Source organism: Taudactylus pleione, unplaced genomic scaffold, assembly GCF_031769625.1.
Source record: "Taudactylus pleione unplaced genomic scaffold, aTauple2 ptg001377l, whole genome shotgun sequence".
Lineage (NCBI taxonomy): Eukaryota > Metazoa > Chordata > Amphibia > Anura > Myobatrachidae > Taudactylus > Taudactylus pleione.
This window is the reverse complement of record NW_028285777.1, coordinates 23,339-43,079: the sequence shown is the minus strand read 5'-3', so window position 1 is coordinate 43,079 and position 19,741 is coordinate 23,339. Positions and strand designations below refer to the sequence as shown.

General features: G+C 43.6%; 1 protein-coding gene across 2 annotated transcripts in view; it reads right to left on the bottom strand.

The window, feature by feature from the left end:
• Window positions 1-14,139, bottom strand: part of LRRC51 (leucine rich repeat containing 51) — a 46,488-nt gene extending 32,349 nt beyond the window's left edge. The window contains exons 1-2 of one of the 2 annotated variants that reach the window (XM_088463443.1): window positions 14,045-14,139; window positions 3,666-3,758 (exon numbers count right to left, since the gene is read on the bottom strand). In XM_088463443.1, coding sequence (XP_088319569.1) covers window positions 3,666-3,758; window positions 14,045-14,066 — 115 coding nt within the window. In that variant the 5' untranslated portion in view covers window positions 14,067-14,139. The remainder of the gene's footprint in view (window positions 1-3,665; window positions 3,759-14,044) is intronic. The other variant, XM_088463444.1, reaches the window with a different exon arrangement.
• Between the last annotated feature and the right edge of the window lie 5,602 nt (window positions 14,140-19,741).

The following is a 19,741-nucleotide window of genomic DNA, read 5'->3' as shown; positions in this document are numbered from 1 at the left end:
CCAGGGGACACGTTACTGCTCACTAGCAGTAATCACACTTACACCCAGCTCATTCCTTATATACGCCATAACCAGGGGACACGTTACTGCTCACTAGCAGTAATCACACTTACACCCAGCTCATTCCTTATATACGCCATAACCAGGGGACACGTTACTGCTCACTAGCAGTAATCACACTTACACCCAGCTCATTACTTATATACGCCATAACCAGGGGACACGTTACTGCTCACTAGCAGTAATCACACTTACACCCAGCTCATTCCTTATATACGCCATAACCAGGGACACATTACTGCTCACTAGCAGTAATCACACTTACACCCAGCTCACTACTTATATACGCCATAACCAGGGGATACTATACTGCTCACTAGCAGTAATCACACTTACACCCAGCTCACTACTTATATACGCTATAACCAGGGGACACGTTACTGCTCACTAGCAGTAATCACACTTACACCCAGCTCATTACTTATATACGCTATAACCGGGGGACACGTTACTGCTCACTAGCTGTAATCACACTTACACCCAGCTCATTACTTATATACGCTATAACCGGGGGACACGTTACTGCTCACTAGCAGTAATCACACTTACACCCAGCTCATTCCTTATATACGCCATAACCAGGGGACACGTTACTGCTCACTAGCTGTAATCACACTTACACCCAGCTCATTACTTATATACGCCATAACCAGGGGACACGTTACTGCTCACTAGCAGTAATCACACTTACACCCAGCTCATTCCTTATATACACCATAACCAGGGGACACGTTACTGCTCACTAGCAGTAATCACACTTACACCCAGCTCATTACTTATACACGCCATAACCAGGGACACGTTACTGCTCACTAGCTGTAATCACACTTACACCCAGCTCATTACTTATATACGCCATAACCAGGGGACACGTTACTGCTCACTAGCAGTAATCACACTTACACCCAGCTCATTACTTATATACGCCATAACCAGGGGACACGTTACTGCTCACTAGCAGTAATCACACCTACACCCAGCTCATTACTTATATACGCCATAACCAGGGGACACGTTACTGCTCACTAGCAGTAATCACACTTACACCCAGCTCATTCCTTATATACGCCATAACCAGGGGACACGTTACTGCTCACTAGCAGAAATCACACTTACACCCAGCTCATTACTTATATACGCCATAACCAGTGGACACGTTACTGCTCACTAGCTGTAATCACACTTACACCCAGCTCATTCCTTATATACGCCATAACCAGGGGACACGTTACTGCTCACTAGCAGTAATCACACTTACACCCAGCTCATTACTTATATACGCCATAACCAGGGGACACGTTACTGCTCACTAGCAGTAATCACACTTACACCCAGCTCATTACTTATATACGCCATAACCAGGGGACACGTTACTGCTCACTAGCAGTAATCACACTTACACCCAGCTCATTACTTATATACGCCATAACCAGGGGACACGTTACTGCTCACTAGCAGTAATCACACTTACACCCAGCTCATTACTTATATACGCCATAACCAGGGGACACGTTACTGCTCACTAGCAGTAATCACACTTACACCCAGCTCACTACTTATATACGCCATAACCAGGGGACACGTTACTGCTCACTAGCAGTAATCACACTTACACCCAGCTCATTACTTATATACGCCATAACCAGGGACACGTTATTGCTCACTAGCAGTAATCACACTTACACCCAGCTCATTACTTATATACGCCATAACCAGGGGACACGTTACTGCTCACTAGCAGTAATCACACTTACACCCAGCTCATTACTTATATACGCCATAACCAGGGGACACGTTACTGCTCACTAGCAGTAATCACACTTACACCCAGCTCACTACTTATATACGCCATAACCAGGGGACACGTTACTGCTCACTAGCTGTAATCACACTTACACCCAGCTCATTACTTATATACGCCATAACCAGGGGACACATTACTGCTCACTAGCAGTAATCACACCTACACCCAGCTCATTCCTTATATACGCCATAACCAGGGGACACGTTACTGCTCACTAGCAGTAATCACACCTACACCCAGCTCATTCCTTATATACGCCATAACCAGGGGACACGTTACTGCTCACTAGCAGTAATCACACCTACACCCAGCTCATTACTTATATACGCCATAACCAGGGGACACGTTACTGCTCACTAGCAGTAATCACACTTACACCCAGCTCACTACTTATATACGCCATAACCAGGGGACACGTTACTGCTCACTAGCTGTAATCACACTTACACCCAGCTCATTACTTATATACGCCATAACCAGGGGACACGTTACTGCTCACTAGCAGTAATCACACTTACACCCAGCTCATTACTTATATACGCCATAACCAGGGGACACGTTACTGCTCACTAGCAGTAATCACACTTACACCCAGCTCACTACTTATATACGCCATAACCAGGGGACACGTTACTGCTCACTAGCTGTAATCACACTTACACCCAGCTCATTACTTATATACGCCATAACCAGGGGACACGTTACTGCTCACTAGCAGTAATCACACTTACACCCAGCTCATTACTTATATACGCCATAACCAGGGGACACGTTACTGCTCACTAGCAGTAATCACACTTACACCCAGTCATTACTTATATACGCCATAACCAGGGGACACGTTACTGCTCACTAGCAGTAATCACACTTACACCCAGCTCATTACTTATATACGCCATAACCAGGGGACACGTTACTGCTCACTAGCAGTAATCACACTTACACCCAGCTCACTACTTATATACGCCATAACCAGGGGACACGTTACTGCTCACTAGCTGTAATCACACTTACACCCAGCTCATTACTTATATACGCCATAACCAGGGGACACATTACTGCTCACTAGCAGTAATCACACCTACACCCAGCTCATTCCTTATATACGCCATAACCAGGGGACACGTTACTGCTCACTAGCAGTAATCACACTTACACCCAGCTCACTACTTATATACGCCATAACCAGGGGACACGTTACTGCTCACTAGCTGTAATCACACTTACACCCAGCTCATTACTTATATATGCCATAACCAGGGGACACGTTACTGCTCACTAGCAGTAATCACACTTACACCCAGCTCATTACTTATATACGCCATAACCAGGGGACACGTTACTGCTCACTAGCAGTAATCACACTTACACCCAGCTCACTACTTATATACGCCATAACCAGGGGACACGTTACTGCTCACTAGCTGTAATCACACTTACACCCAGCTCATTACTTATATACGCCATAAACAGGGGACACGTTACTGCTCACTAGCAGTAATCACACTTACACCCAGCTCATTACTTATATACGCCATAACCAGGGGACACGTTACTGCTCACTAGCAGTAATCACACTTACACCCAGTCATTACTTATATACGCCATAACCAGGGGACACGTTACTGCTATATTTACTGTAAGAGAAGCCTCAGCAGGACAATCAGGACAATCACCTGGTACTATACTCTTTATATACAAATACAATCTGTGCTGCTTTGTGCCATTTGCACCCCCATAGTTGGCAGGCAGTACTTGGGAATGAGAAATGACACTTTACCAGAGTAAATAGCTCCATTACCTTCCATGGAATTGATGCATTTGAATGCCAGGTCTACCGGGGGCCCCAGCTGGGCATCAATGTTGGGGCGCCTACTCATCTTGGGGTAACTGTCTGAGAACGAGAGGGAAATGTCTTACTGCAGACTAAGGGCCTGATTCAGAGCCGTTCGCTATTTGCGGTCGTTCGTTCAAAAACAAGGGGTGGCTATTCAAATGATCCGTTCGCAAATTGTAGTTTGTTCACGCCTCTAAGTCTGAACGAGCGAGCAAAACATACGCTCGTTTATTTGTTAAAAACGCCCCCTGGCCGCTCGCATCCTACGTCATGTCCGCTATTTATTAGATTAATCGAGTACATCGACCAGCGTATGAACTGCTCGCTATTCTTGTGGTTGGTGTTTGCTACCACAAATTTGCGAGCAGTTCTGGCTATAAAATAACCCAGTGACGTGGTCAATGACGCTGCTGAATTAATTATGCACACCCATAATACGCCCGTTTTGACCTTTAAGCACGCCTGCGTTCGGATCTCCACTCCCCATTTTCAAGCACCTTCCCCTGTTACCACCCACATACGCCTCATTCTGTCACTCAAAATAGCAGGCACTCGCTATATAGCGTACAAACGATTTTTGACCGCACTGACTGGTTCGCGCATGCGTACTAAAAACCGTACGCATGCGCAGATGTGCAAACATCGCTCGGAACGAGCGTACTGCCGCTAACGAGCGGCTCTGAATGAGGGCCTAAGTCCAGAGTAAAACTTGCAACAAAGTATAGACAAAAACAAGGCTACAATGTAATATTCAGTCTAATGGTGCGTACACACGGAACGATGAGTCAGCGATCAACGTTATCGCTGACTGATCGTTCTGCACCTTCCCGAAGTGCTGGATGATCGATATCGTTCATCCAGCGCACCACCAACCCACCAACGACGGGACAGTGACCCACAATCAACGATCGCGTGTCCTTAAGTAACCTGGTCATTATCGTTCATACGTGCCCGCGCATCGCTGGTCGTTTGTGGGTTGGATGGCACCAAAAAATTAAAGATCTGAACGAAAATAATATGAACAATATCGTTATCGTTCATATCGTGCATTTTTATTGTACCGTGTATGCACACCATAAAGCTGGTACACACTATACAATAATGGGCTAATTACCTGACGCAGCACCCAGGGAAAATGATCAGGTTCACAGTGTGTAATTCCAATGGTCCGTACTTACATCAGCAATGTGTGACCTCTCTATATTATACTACACAGGACACAGGTCTATATACCTCTATATTACACTACACACAGGTCTATATACCACTATATTATACTAAACAACGACACAGGTCTATATATCTCTATATTATAGTACACAAAGGACACAGGTCTATATACCTCTATATTACACTACACAAAGGACACAGGTCTAAATACCTCTATATTATACTACACAGGACATACCTCTAAATTACACTATACACAGGACACAAGTCTATATACCTCTATATTATACTACACAAAGGACACAGGTCTATATACCTCTATATTACACTACACAAAGGACACAAGTCCACATACCTCTATATTACATTATACACAGGACAGAGGTCTATATACCTCTATATTACACTACACAGGTCTATATACCTCTATATTACACTACACAAAGGACACAAGTCTGTATACCTCTATATTACACTACACACAGGACACTGGTCTATATACCTCTATATTACACTACACACAGGACACAGGTCTATATACCTCTATATTACACTACACACATGTATATATACCTCTATATTACACTAAACACAGGTCTATACCTCTATATTACACTACACAAAGGACACAGGTCTATATACCTCTATATTACACTACACAAGGACACTGGTATATATACCTCTATATTACACTACACACAGGTCTATATGCCTCTATATTATACTACACACAGGACAGAGGTCTATATACCTCTATATTACACTACACAAGGACACAGGTCTATATACCTCTATATAATACTACACAAGGACACAGGTCTATATACCTCTATATTACACTACACACAGGACAGAGGTCTATATACCTCTATATTACACTACACAAGGACACAGGTCTATATACCTCTATATTACACTACACAAGGACACAGGTCTATATACCTCTATATTATACTACACAAAGGACACAGGTCTATATACCTCTATATTACACTACGCACAGGACACAGGTCTATATACCTCTATATTACACTACACAAGGACACAGGACTATATACCTCTATATTACACTACACACAGGTCTATATACCTCTATATTACACTACACACAGGTCTATATACCTCTATATTACACTACACACAGGACAGAGGTCTATATACCTCTATATTACACTACACACAGGACAGAGTTCTATATACCTCTATATTACACAACACAAGGACACAGGTCTATATACCTCTATATTACACTACACACAGGGCACAGGTCTATATAGCTCTATATTACACTACACACAGGTCTATATACCTCTATATTACACTACACACATACCTCTATATTACACTACACACGGGACAGAGGTCTATATACCTCTATATTACACTACACAAGGACACAGGTCTATATACCTCTATATTACACTACACACAGGACACAGGACTATATACCTCTATATTATACTACACACAGGACAGAGGTCTATATAGCTGTATATTACACTACACAAGGACACAGGACTATATACCTATATATTACACTACACACAGGACACAGGTCTATATACCTCTATATTACACTACTCACAGGTCTATATAAGTCTATATTACACTACACACAGGACAGAGGTCTATATATGTCTATATTACACTACACACAGGACACACACATATATACCTCTATATTACACTACACACAGGACAGAGGTCTATATACCTCTATATTACACTACACACAGGACACAGGTCTATATACCTCTATATAATACTACACAAGGACACAGGTCTATATACCTCTATATTACACTACACACAGGACAGAGGTCTATATACCTCTATATTACACTACACAAGGACACAGGTCTATATACCTCTATATTACACTACACACAGGACACAGGTCTATATACCTCTGTATTACACTACACACAGGTCTATATACCTCTATATTATACTACACAAAGGACACAGGTCTATATACCTCTATATTACACTACGCACAGGACACAGGTCTATATACCTCTATATTACACTACACACAGGACAGAGGTCTATATAGCTCTATATTACACTACACAAGGACACAGGACTATATACCTCTATATTACACTACACACAGGTCTATATACCTCTATATTACACTACACACAGGTCTATATACCTCTATATTACACTACACACAGGACAGAGGTCTATATACCTCTATATTACACTACACACAGGACAGAGTTCTATATACCTCTATATTACACAACACAAGGACACAGGTCTATATACCTCTATATTACACTACACACAGGGCACAGGTCTATATAGCTCTATATTACACTACACACAGATCTATATACCTCTATATTACACTACACACGGGACAGAGGTCTATATACCTCTATATTACACTACACAAGGACACAGGTCTATATACCTCTATATAATACTACACACAGGTCTATATACCTCTATATTACACTACACACAGGTCTATATACCTCTATATTACACTACACACAGGACACAGGACTATATACCTCTATATTATACTACACACAGGACAGAGGTCTATATAGCTCTATATTACACTACACAAGGACACAGGACTATATACCTATATATTACACTACACACAGGACACAGGTCTATATACCTCTATATTACACTACTCACAGGTCTATATACCTCTATATTACACTACACACAGGACACACACATATATACCTCTATATTACACTACACACAGGTCTATATACCTCTATATTACACTACACACAGGACACACACATATATACCTCTATATTACACTACACACAGGTCTATATACCTCTATATTACACTACACAAGGACACAGGTCTATATACCTCTATATTACACTACACACAGGACACACACATATATACCTCTATATTACACTACACACAGGTCTATATACCTCTATATTATACTACACAAAGGACACAGGTCTATATACCTCTATATTACACTACGCACAGGACACAGGTCTATATACCTCTATATTACACTACACACAGGACAGAGGTCTATATAGCTCTATATTACACTACACAAGGACACAGGACTATATACCTCTATATTACACTACACACAGGTCTATATACCTCTATATTACACTACACACAGGTCTATATACCTCTATATTACACTACACACAGGACAGAGGTCTATATACCTCTATATTACACTACACACAGGACAGAGTTCTATATACCTCTATATTACACAACACAAGGACACAGGTCTATATACCTCTATATTACACTACACACAGGGCACAGGTCTATATAGCTCTATATTACACTACACACAGATCTATATACCTCTATATTACACTACACACGGGACAGAGGTCTATATACCTCTATATTACACTACACAAGGACACAGGTCTATATACCTCTATATAATACTACACACAGGTCTATATACCTCTATATTACACTACACACAGGTCTATATACCTCTATATTACACTACACACAGGACACAGGACTATATACCTCTATATTATACTACACACAGGACAGAGGTCTATATAGCTCTATATTACACTACACAAGGACACAGGACTATATACCTATATATTACACTACACACAGGACACAGGTCTATATACCTCTATATTACACTACTCACAGGTCTATATACCTCTATATTACACTACACACAGGACACACACATATATACCTCTATATTACACTACACACAGGTCTATATACCTCTATATTACACTACACACAGGACACACACATATATACCTCTATATTACACTACACACAGGTCTATATACCTCTATATTACACTACACAAGGACACAGGTCTATATACCTCTATATTACACTACACACAGGACACACACATATATACCTCTATATTACACTACACACAGGTCTATATACCTCTATATTACACTACACACAGGACACACACATATATACCTCTATATTACACTACACACAGGTCTATATACCTCTATATTACACTACACAAGGACACAGGTCTATATACCTCTATATTACACTACACACAGGACACACACATATATACCTCTATATTACACTACACACAGATCTATATACCTCTATATTACACTACACACGGGACAGAGGTCTATATACCTCTATATTACACTACACAAGGACACAGGTCTATATACCTCTATATAATACTACACACAGGTCTATATACCTCTATATTACACTACACACAGGTCTATATACCTCTATATTACACTACACACAGGACACAGGACTATATACCTCTATATTATACTACACACAGGACAGAGGTCTATATAGCTCTATATTACACTACACAAGGACACAGGACTATATACCTATATATTACACTACACACAGGACACAGGTCTATATACCTCTATATTACACTACTCACAGGTCTATATACCTCTATATTACACTACACACAGGACACACACATATATACCTCTATATTACACTACACACAGGTCTATATACCTCTATATTACACTACACACAGGACACACACATATATACCTCTATATTACACTACACACAGGTCTATATACCTCTATATTACACTACACAAGGACACAGGTCTATATACCTCTATATTACACTACACACAGGACACACACATATATACCTCTATATTACACTACACACAGGTCTATATACCTCTATATTATACTACACAAAGGACACAGGTCTATATACCTCTATATTACACTACGCACAGGACACAGGTCTATATACCTCTATATTACACTACACACAGGACAGAGGTCTATATAGCTCTATATTACACTACACAAGGACACAGGACTATATACCTCTATATTACACTACACACAGGTCTATATACCTCTATATTACACTACACACAGGTCTATATACCTCTATATTACACTACACACAGGACAGAGGTCTATATACCTCTATATTACACTACACACAGGACAGAGTTCTATATACCTCTATATTACACAACACAAGGACACAGGTCTATATACCTCTATATTACACTACACACAGGGCACAGGTCTATATAGCTCTATATTACACTACACACAGATCTATATACCTCTATATTACACTACACACGGGACAGAGGTCTATATACCTCTATATTACACTACACAAGGACACAGGTCTATATACCTCTATATAATACTACACACAGGTCTATATACCTCTATATTACACTACACACAGGTCTATATACCTCTATATTACACTACACACAGGACACAGGACTATATACCTCTATATTATACTACACACAGGACAGAGGTCTATATAGCTCTATATTACACTACACAAGGACACAGGACTATATACCTATATATTACACTACACACAGGACACAGGTCTATATACCTCTATATTACACTACTCACAGGTCTATATACCTCTATATTACACTACACACAGGACACACACATATATACCTCTATATTACACTACACACAGGTCTATATACCTCTATATTACACTACACACAGGACACACACATATATACCTCTATATTACACTACACACAGGTCTATATACCTCTATATTACACTACACAAGGACACAGGTCTATATACCTCTATATTACACTACACACAGGACACACACATATATACCTCTATATTACACTACACACAGGTCTATATACCTCTATATTACACTACACACAGGACACACACATATATACCTCTATATTACACTACACACAGGTCTATATACCTCTATATTACACTACACAAGGACACAGGTCTATATACCTCTATATTACACTACACACAGGACACACACATATATACCTCTATATTACACTACACACAGATCTATATACCTCTATATTACACTACACACGGGACAGAGGTCTATATACCTCTATATTACACTACACAAGGACACAGGTCTATATACCTCTATATAATACTACACACAGGTCTATATACCTCTATATTACACTACACACAGGTCTATATACCTCTATATTACACTACACACAGGACACAGGACTATATACCTCTATATTATACTACACACAGGACAGAGGTCTATATAGCTCTATATTACACTACACAAGGACACAGGACTATATACCTATATATTACACTACACACAGGACACAGGTCTATATACCTCTATATTACACTACTCACAGGTCTATATACCTCTATATTACACTACACACAGGACACACACATATATACCTCTATATTACACTACACACAGGTCTATATACCTCTATATTACACTACACACAGGACACACACATATATACCTCTATATTACACTACACACAGGTCTATATACCTCTATATTACACTACACAAGGACACAGGTCTATATACCTCTATATTACACTACACACAGGACACACACATATATACCTCTATATTACACTACACACAGGTCTATATACCTCTATATTACACTACACACAGGACACACACATATATACCTCTATATTACACTACACACAGGTCTATATACCTCTATATTACACTACACAAGGACACAGGTCTATATACCTCTATATTACACTACACACAGGACACACACATATATACCTCTATATTACACTACACACAGATCTATATACCTCTATATTACACTACACACGGGACAGAGGTCTATATACCTCTATATTACACTACACAAGGACACAGGTCTATATACCTCTATATAATACTACACACAGGTCTATATACCTCTATATTACACTACACACAGGTCTATATACCTCTATATTACACTACACACAGGACACAGGACTATATACCTCTATATTATACTACACACAGGACAGAGGTCTATATAGCTCTATATTACACTACACAAGGACACAGGACTATATACCTATATATTACACTACACACAGGACACAGGTCTATATACCTCTATATTACACTACTCACAGGTCTATATACCTCTATATTACACTACACACAGGACACACACATATATACCTCTATATTACACTACACACAGGTCTATATACCTCTATATTACACTACACACAGGACACACACATATATACCTCTATATTACACTACACACAGGTCTATATACCTCTATATTACACTACACAAGGACACAGGTCTATATACCTCTATATTACACTACACACAGGACACACACATATATACCTCTATATTACACTACACACAGGTCTATATACCTCTATATTACACTACACACAGGACACACACATATATACCTCTATATTACACTACACACAGGTCTATATACCTCTATATTACACTACACAAGGACACAGGTCTATATACCTCTATATTACACTACACACAGGACACACACATATATACCTCTATATTACACTACACACAGATCTATATACCTCTATATTACACTACACACGGGACAGAGGTCTATATACCTCTATATTACACTACACAAGGACACAGGTCTATATACCTCTATATAATACTACACACAGGTCTATATACCTCTATATTACACTACACACAGGTCTATATACCTCTATATTACACTACACACAGGACACAGGACTATATACCTCTATATTATACTACACACAGGACAGAGGTCTATATAGCTCTATATTACACTACACAAGGACACAGGACTATATACCTATATATTACACTACACACAGGACACAGGTCTATATACCTCTATATTACACTACTCACAGGTCTATATACCTCTATATTACACTACACACAGGACACACACATATATACCTCTATATTACACTACACACAGGTCTATATACCTCTATATTACACTACACACAGGACACACACATATATACCTCTATATTACACTACACACAGGTCTATATACCTCTATATTACACTACACAAGGACACAGGTCTATATACCTCTATATTACACTACACACAGGACACACACATATATACCTCTATATTACACTACACACAGGTCTATATACCTCTATATTACACTACACACAGGACACACACATATATACCTCTATATTACACTACACACAGGTCTATATACCTCTATATTACACTACACAAGGACACAGGTCTATATACCTCTATATTACACTACACACAGGACACACACATATATACCTCTATATTACACTACACACAGGTCTATATACCTCTATATTACACTACACACAGGACACACACATATATACCTCTATATTACACTACACACAGGTCTATATACCTCTATATTACACTACACAAGGACACAGGTCTATATACCTCTATATTACACTACACACAGGACACACACATATATACCTCTATATTACACTACACACAGGTCTATATACCTCTATATTACACTACACAAGGACACAGGTCTATATACCTCTATATTACACTACACACAGGACACACACATATATACCTCTATATTACACTACACACAGATCTATATACCTCTATATTACACTACACACGGGACAGAGGTCTATATACCTCTATATTACACTACACAAGGACACAGGTCTATATACCTCTATATAATACTACACACAGGTCTATATACCTCTATATTACACTACACACAGGTCTATATACCTCTATATTACACTACACACAGGACACAGGACTATATACCTCTATATTATACTACACACAGGACAGAGGTCTATATAGCTCTATATTACACTACACAAGGACACAGGACTATATACCTATATATTACACTACACACAGGACACAGGTCTATATACCTCTATATTACACTACTCACAGGTCTATATACCTCTATATTACACTACACACAGGACACACACATATATACCTCTATATTACACTACACACAGGTCTATATACCTCTATATTACACTACACACAGGACACACACATATATACCTCTATATTACACTACACACAGGTCTATATACCTCTATATTACACTACACAAGGACACAGGTCTATATACCTCTATATTACACTACACACAGGACACACACATATATACCTCTATATTACACTACACACAGGTCTATATACCTCTATATTACACTACACACAGGACACACACATATATACCTCTATATTACACTACACACAGGTCTATATACCTCTATATTACACTACACAAGGACACAGGTCTATATACCTCTATATTACACTACACACAGGACACACACATATATACCTCTATATTACACTACACACAGGATTGTAGACACATAAACAACTCACCCGCGCTGTACAGTATGTTCATGTTGGGCTAGGTCTCCATGGTAACTATCCAGTCACATGGTGCAGAAAAAAGTGACGTCATCTTTACCGGGCCGGTTTCCCTGTCCTCTCTGCTTCCAGATATATAACCCAGCTCCCCCGGTGCCCGTGTCCTCTCTCTGCCCCCTGACTAATAACCCAGCTCCCCCGGTGCCCGTGTCCTCTCTCTGCCCCCTGACTAATAACCCAGCTCCCCCGGTGCCCGTGTCCTCTCTCTGCCCCCTGACCTATAACCCAGCTCCCCCGGTGCCCGTGTCCTCTCTCTGCCCCCTGACCTATAACCCAACTCCCCCGGTGCCCGTGTCCTCTCTCTGCCCCCTGACTAATAACCCAACTCCCCCAGTGCCCGTGTCCTCTCTCTGCCCCCTGACCTATAACCCAGCTCCCCCGGTGCCCGTGTCCTCTCTCTGCCCCCTGACCTATATCCCAACTCCCCCGGTGCCCGTGTCCTCTCTCTGCCCCCTGACCTATAACCCAACTCCCCCAGTGCCCGTGTCCTCTCTCTGCCCCCTGACCTATAACCCAGCTCCCCCGGTGCCCGTGTCCTCTCTCTGCCCCCTGACCTATATCCCAACTCCCCCGGTGCCCGTGTCCTCTCTCTGCCCCCTGACCTGTAACCCAGCTCCCCCGGTGCACGTGTCCTCTCTCTGCCCCCTGACTAATAACCCAACTCCCCCAGTGCCCGTGTCCTCTCTCTGCCCCTGACCTATAACCCAGCTCCCCCGGTGCCCGTGTCCTCTCTCTGCCCCCTGACCTATAACCCAGCTCCCCCGGTGCCCGTGTCCTCTCTCTGCCCCCTGACCTATAACCCAGCTCCCCCGGTGCCCGTGTCCTCTCTCTGCCCCCTGACCTATAACCCAACTCCCCCAGTGCCCGTGTCCTCTCTCTGCCCCTGACCTATAACCCAGCTCCCCCGGTGCCCGTGTCCTCTCTCTGCCCCCTGACCTATAACCCAGCTCCCCCGGTGCCCGTGTCCTCTCTCTGACCCCTGACCTGTAACCCAGCTTCTCCGGTGCCAGTGTCTTTTCTCTGCCCCCTGACCTACAACCCAGCTCCCCCGATGCCAGTGTCCTCTCTGCGATCAAGACCCAAAGTGTGGCTGCAATCAATGCCACCACCTGTCCATTAACCTTTCCTATTGGTGACGTCAAACTACTACAAGGCCTGACAGACATCATCAACCTTGGTTTGATAACATAAGTGTTTCAGCTGAATTGTTACCTGTGACATATCATATGCTTGTGATTGAATCTGTAGCTCCCCCAGTCTGTGTCCAAAGGTGTATACACTCTCGCAATGAAGGGCAAGGTGATCGCTGAGCTCAACCTCACAACTGCGCTGGGTGTTATGGAGGAAGCTACTCTGTAGGCATCTCCATCTGTGATGGTTGCAGATGTTAAAAAAGATGGTTATCTGCGGATTCTTCCCAGCCTGGACTTTGGGCCTATTCAGCAAGGATCACAACTGCTAAAGCGTATGCAGACGGGCGATTATTGTGTACTGCGCATGCGTAACATCGCAGTGCGCGTGCATGAATGCCTCACTGCGGTCGGGACTTTGTTCGCAGACCCATCTCAGAGTGATTGACAGGAAGCACCGTATGGGGGTGGTGACGGGGGGGGGGGGGTGGTCAGAGAAACGCAGGCGTGCTATGCTAGCCTGAGCTCTCACTGCGTGCAGGAAAGTTAGCAATTTAGTGGTAAGGTCAGACCGGCCTTAAATGTACTTCAATGTTACCGATGTTTTGGCTGGATTGCAGGGTATTACGGATGTGCGAGAGGGGAAGAGGGCGTCTGCATGTTGTCCGTGCAAGCGCTTTGTGATTGCAATTATTTGCATACTTACGCAGCAGGACTGCGTGCGCAATTGCAGCGGCGATCGCAACAGCGATCCTTGCTGAATCAGGCCCTTTGTGCAGTGCGCATGCTGCGGGACAAGCTTGACGCTGACATGGCGCCTCGGTACGCACAAACTGTGAAGGAGCTCCTAACATGAGCTATTTGCGTGTAAGAAGTTGTATGACTTTATTTATGGTTATACTGTCGTGATGGAGACTGATCACCAGCCTCTCATCACCATTCTGAGCACACAGCCTCAGCTAGGATACAACCATTCATGCTGAGACTTTGGTGCTATCATTTGGATGTGGTCTATCATTGAGGTTGTCACCTTTATGTGGCCTGGCCAATGCGATCTCTTGTCTACATCACTGTTCTTGACCTGCCTGCTGATGATGAGGATCATGGATGTTATGAAGATGGATGTCCTCTCTTCTCGGTGACAAGATGAGTCCTGTGAGGTGACCCTTCATGATGACCTGTGTTGTTGTCTGTCCAAAGTTGTGATGGATGGTTGACCCTCTACCTGCAGGTAGCTATCCCAGGACCTCCACCCATTGTTTTGAAATGTGTGATGAACTGTTTCTGACGAGGTGCTCCTTCATGGTAAGGGGTTTGTCATTCCCCATTCTCTTCAACAGTTCTATGCCACCCGGGTACATCAGAGTCATCCTGGTGTGGAAGTCACCAAATTAAGGGCAAAATATGTTCTTTTCTGGTCTACCATGGCTAATGTAACGGCGTGTGGGGTTGTAGCAATGTGCTCCACATCCACAAGCCCGGGAAGTCTCTCATGCTACATGAGGTCCCTGATCTCCCTTGGTTGATTGTGGCTGCAGACATCTTTGATTGGGGGTGAGGGGAGGAACAACTGGTGGTAGACTCATATTATGGCCTATTATCACCAGTGCTGCTGTAATTAACAAAATGAACAGGCACTTCACGGTGCATGGCATTCTCCAGGCAATGATTCACTGACAATGCCAGGCAATTCATGAGTGCAGAGTTCAAGGTGTTCATGTCTCAATGGGACGTAGCCCGCAAGACCAACAGCCCAAGTTACCCGCAGTCTCATGGCTTCGCTGAGAGGGCAGTCCGGGAAGCAAAGCATATGTTGGAAAAGTGTTCCAGAGATGGGTTTGATTTTTATTTGGCACTGATGAATACTCCGAGAGATGGGCTTCCTTCACCTACACAGCATTTGTTTTCCAGATGAACCTGCACAATGATTCCCATGGCTAAGTGCAAACTCCTACCACACGGGGAACAGGATGTGTGCAGTGCTTTCCAGACATCAGGCAAAGTCCAGATCCTGGCACTGCCTGAGTCACCTGCAACGTGGTCAACCAGTGCATATGGAAACCCCAGTTGGATTGGACAAGCTTGGCACGGTTCAAGGACTGGCCCAAAGCTACATCATGGTGGCCAATGCTGCCTTATATGAGGCGCTTATTACTGAGTGTCCCTGAAGCTCTGCTCAGGTTCAACTCACATGTCAATCCAGAGAAACCAGACTTCTCCATACAGGGGCTCCAGACCCAACACCCCCTCCGTGGTCAGGGACACAGACGACTTTTATGCCATAAGCCGCTGCAGTCACACGTAGAAGATTCCAAACACAAATAAGTAGTAACGTGACTGGTTATTATAGCAATGATATATAGTGATAAGAGTGATGGGCAATGACCCCAATCATAATAAAACTCAATAATGAAGACACGATGGGCCTGGTGCTGATGCCGTGAGCTGCGAATGCGTAATGTGAAAAATCCTACTGCGCACGTGAGCATTGAGCTGTCTGAAGTCGCCTGGATCTCCGTGCGTGAGTGCTCGCAATTTAGAGGCTACCGGGTGGCAACCAGGTGGAGGATATTTGGGACACATGGTAAAGCTCATTTCCATAGGAATGTTGTACACACATCATGCGTCTTCCGACCGTATACATGGCGATCTGAGACTTTTCGAGTCACACATTTGCTCCCTTACGTGGGACTGTTGGTAATACAGATACTAATAATGATGTTGGCTGCGTCTATGCATCTATGTTCACCAACACAGAGGGGCGGGATAAGATCCATAGGCATGCACAGGGTCTCGATAAGGGGGTGTGCAGGACATGCTAACTTCCAAACCATACCCCCCAATCCTACCTCCCCGACACAGACCGCTCACCTGATCTCCACGTTACCTCTACATCCTGGTAACAGCTCCTCTGTGCTGCTCCTGGGTCTTCTACCCTGCCGGACACTCTGATGTCTCCACCATGGGACACTGCAGATTCTGGAGCTACGCTCGCTTTGTCGGGCACTGATGTCTCTTCTCACGCATAGTTGGACAGATGGCACTGGTAATGGGGGGGGGTGAAAGTACAGGTGGTGATGTTGCAGAGTCTCAGATGGTGAGGTGGACAGAGACAGAAGTGGGAAGGAGCCAGAGGCACAGGTAAGGAGGGAGACAAGGTACTGATGGGGCTAATGGGGAGGAGCCAGAGGCACAGGTAAGGAGGGAGACAAGGTACTGATGGGGCTAATGGGGAGGAGCCAGAGGCACAGGTAAGGAGGGAGACAAGGTACTGATGGGGCTAATGGGGAGGAGCCAGAGGCACAGGTAAGGAGGGAGCAAAGATACTGATGGGGCTAATGGAGAGGGCCAGAGGCACAGGTAAGGAGGGAGACAAGGTACTAATGGGGAGGGGCCAGAGGCACAGGTAAGGAGGGAGACAAGGTACTGATGGGGCTAATGGGGAGGAGCCAGAGGCACAGGTAAGGAGGGAGACAAGGTACTGATGGGGAGGGGCCAGAGGCACAGGTAAGGAGGGAGACAAGGTACTGATGGGGAGGGGCCAGAGGCACAGGTAAGGAGGGAGACAAGGTACTGATGGGGCTAATGGAGAGGGGCCAGAGGCACAGGTAAGGAGGGAGACAAGGTACTGATGGGGCTAATGGAGAGGGGCCAGAGGCACAGGTAAGGAGGGAGACAAGGTACTGATGGGGCTAATGGGGAGGGGCCAGAGGCACAGGTAAGGAGGGAGACAAGGTACTGATGGGGCTAATGGGGAGGAGCCAGAGGAACAGGTAAGGAGGGTGACAAGGTACTGATGGGGCTAATGGAGAGGGGCCAGAAGCACAGGTAAGGAGGGAGACAAGGTACTGATGGGGCTAATGAGGAGGGGCCAGAGGCACAGGTAAGGAGGGAGACAAGGTACTGATGGGGCTAATGGGAAGGAGCCAGAGGCACAGGTAAGGAGGGAGACAAGGTACTGATGGGGCTAATGGGGAGGGAGACAAGGTACTGATGGGGCTAATGGGGAGGAGCCAGAGGCACAGGTAAGGAGGGAGACAAGGTACTGATGGGGCTAATGGGAAGGGGTCAGAGGCACAGGTAAGGAGGGAGACAAGGTACTGATGGGGCTAATGGGGAGGGGCCAGAGGCACAGGTAAGGAGGGAGACAAGGTACTGATGGTGCTAATGGGGAGGAGCCAGAGGTGAGGAGGGAGACAAGGTACTAATGGGGAGGGGCCAGAGGCACAGGTAAGGAGGGAGCAAAGGTGCTAATGGGGAGGGGCCAGAGGAACAGGTGGGGAGGGATGCCGATGTACAGGTAAGGGGGGGGGAAGCAGAGGCATTGTTAATAAAAAGGGCTGTGGAACAGATTTTAACGGGGCTGTGGCATGACTGACGTGGCCGTACACAGGCAGCTACGTCTGATCTATATCTAATGCTGGAATATGTCCATTCAGGGGGGGAATGCAGCCCAGTGACAGACTCCCAGCTTCCCGGTATTCCCTGGCTGGTTCCCAGTACAAAGAGCATGAGGCAG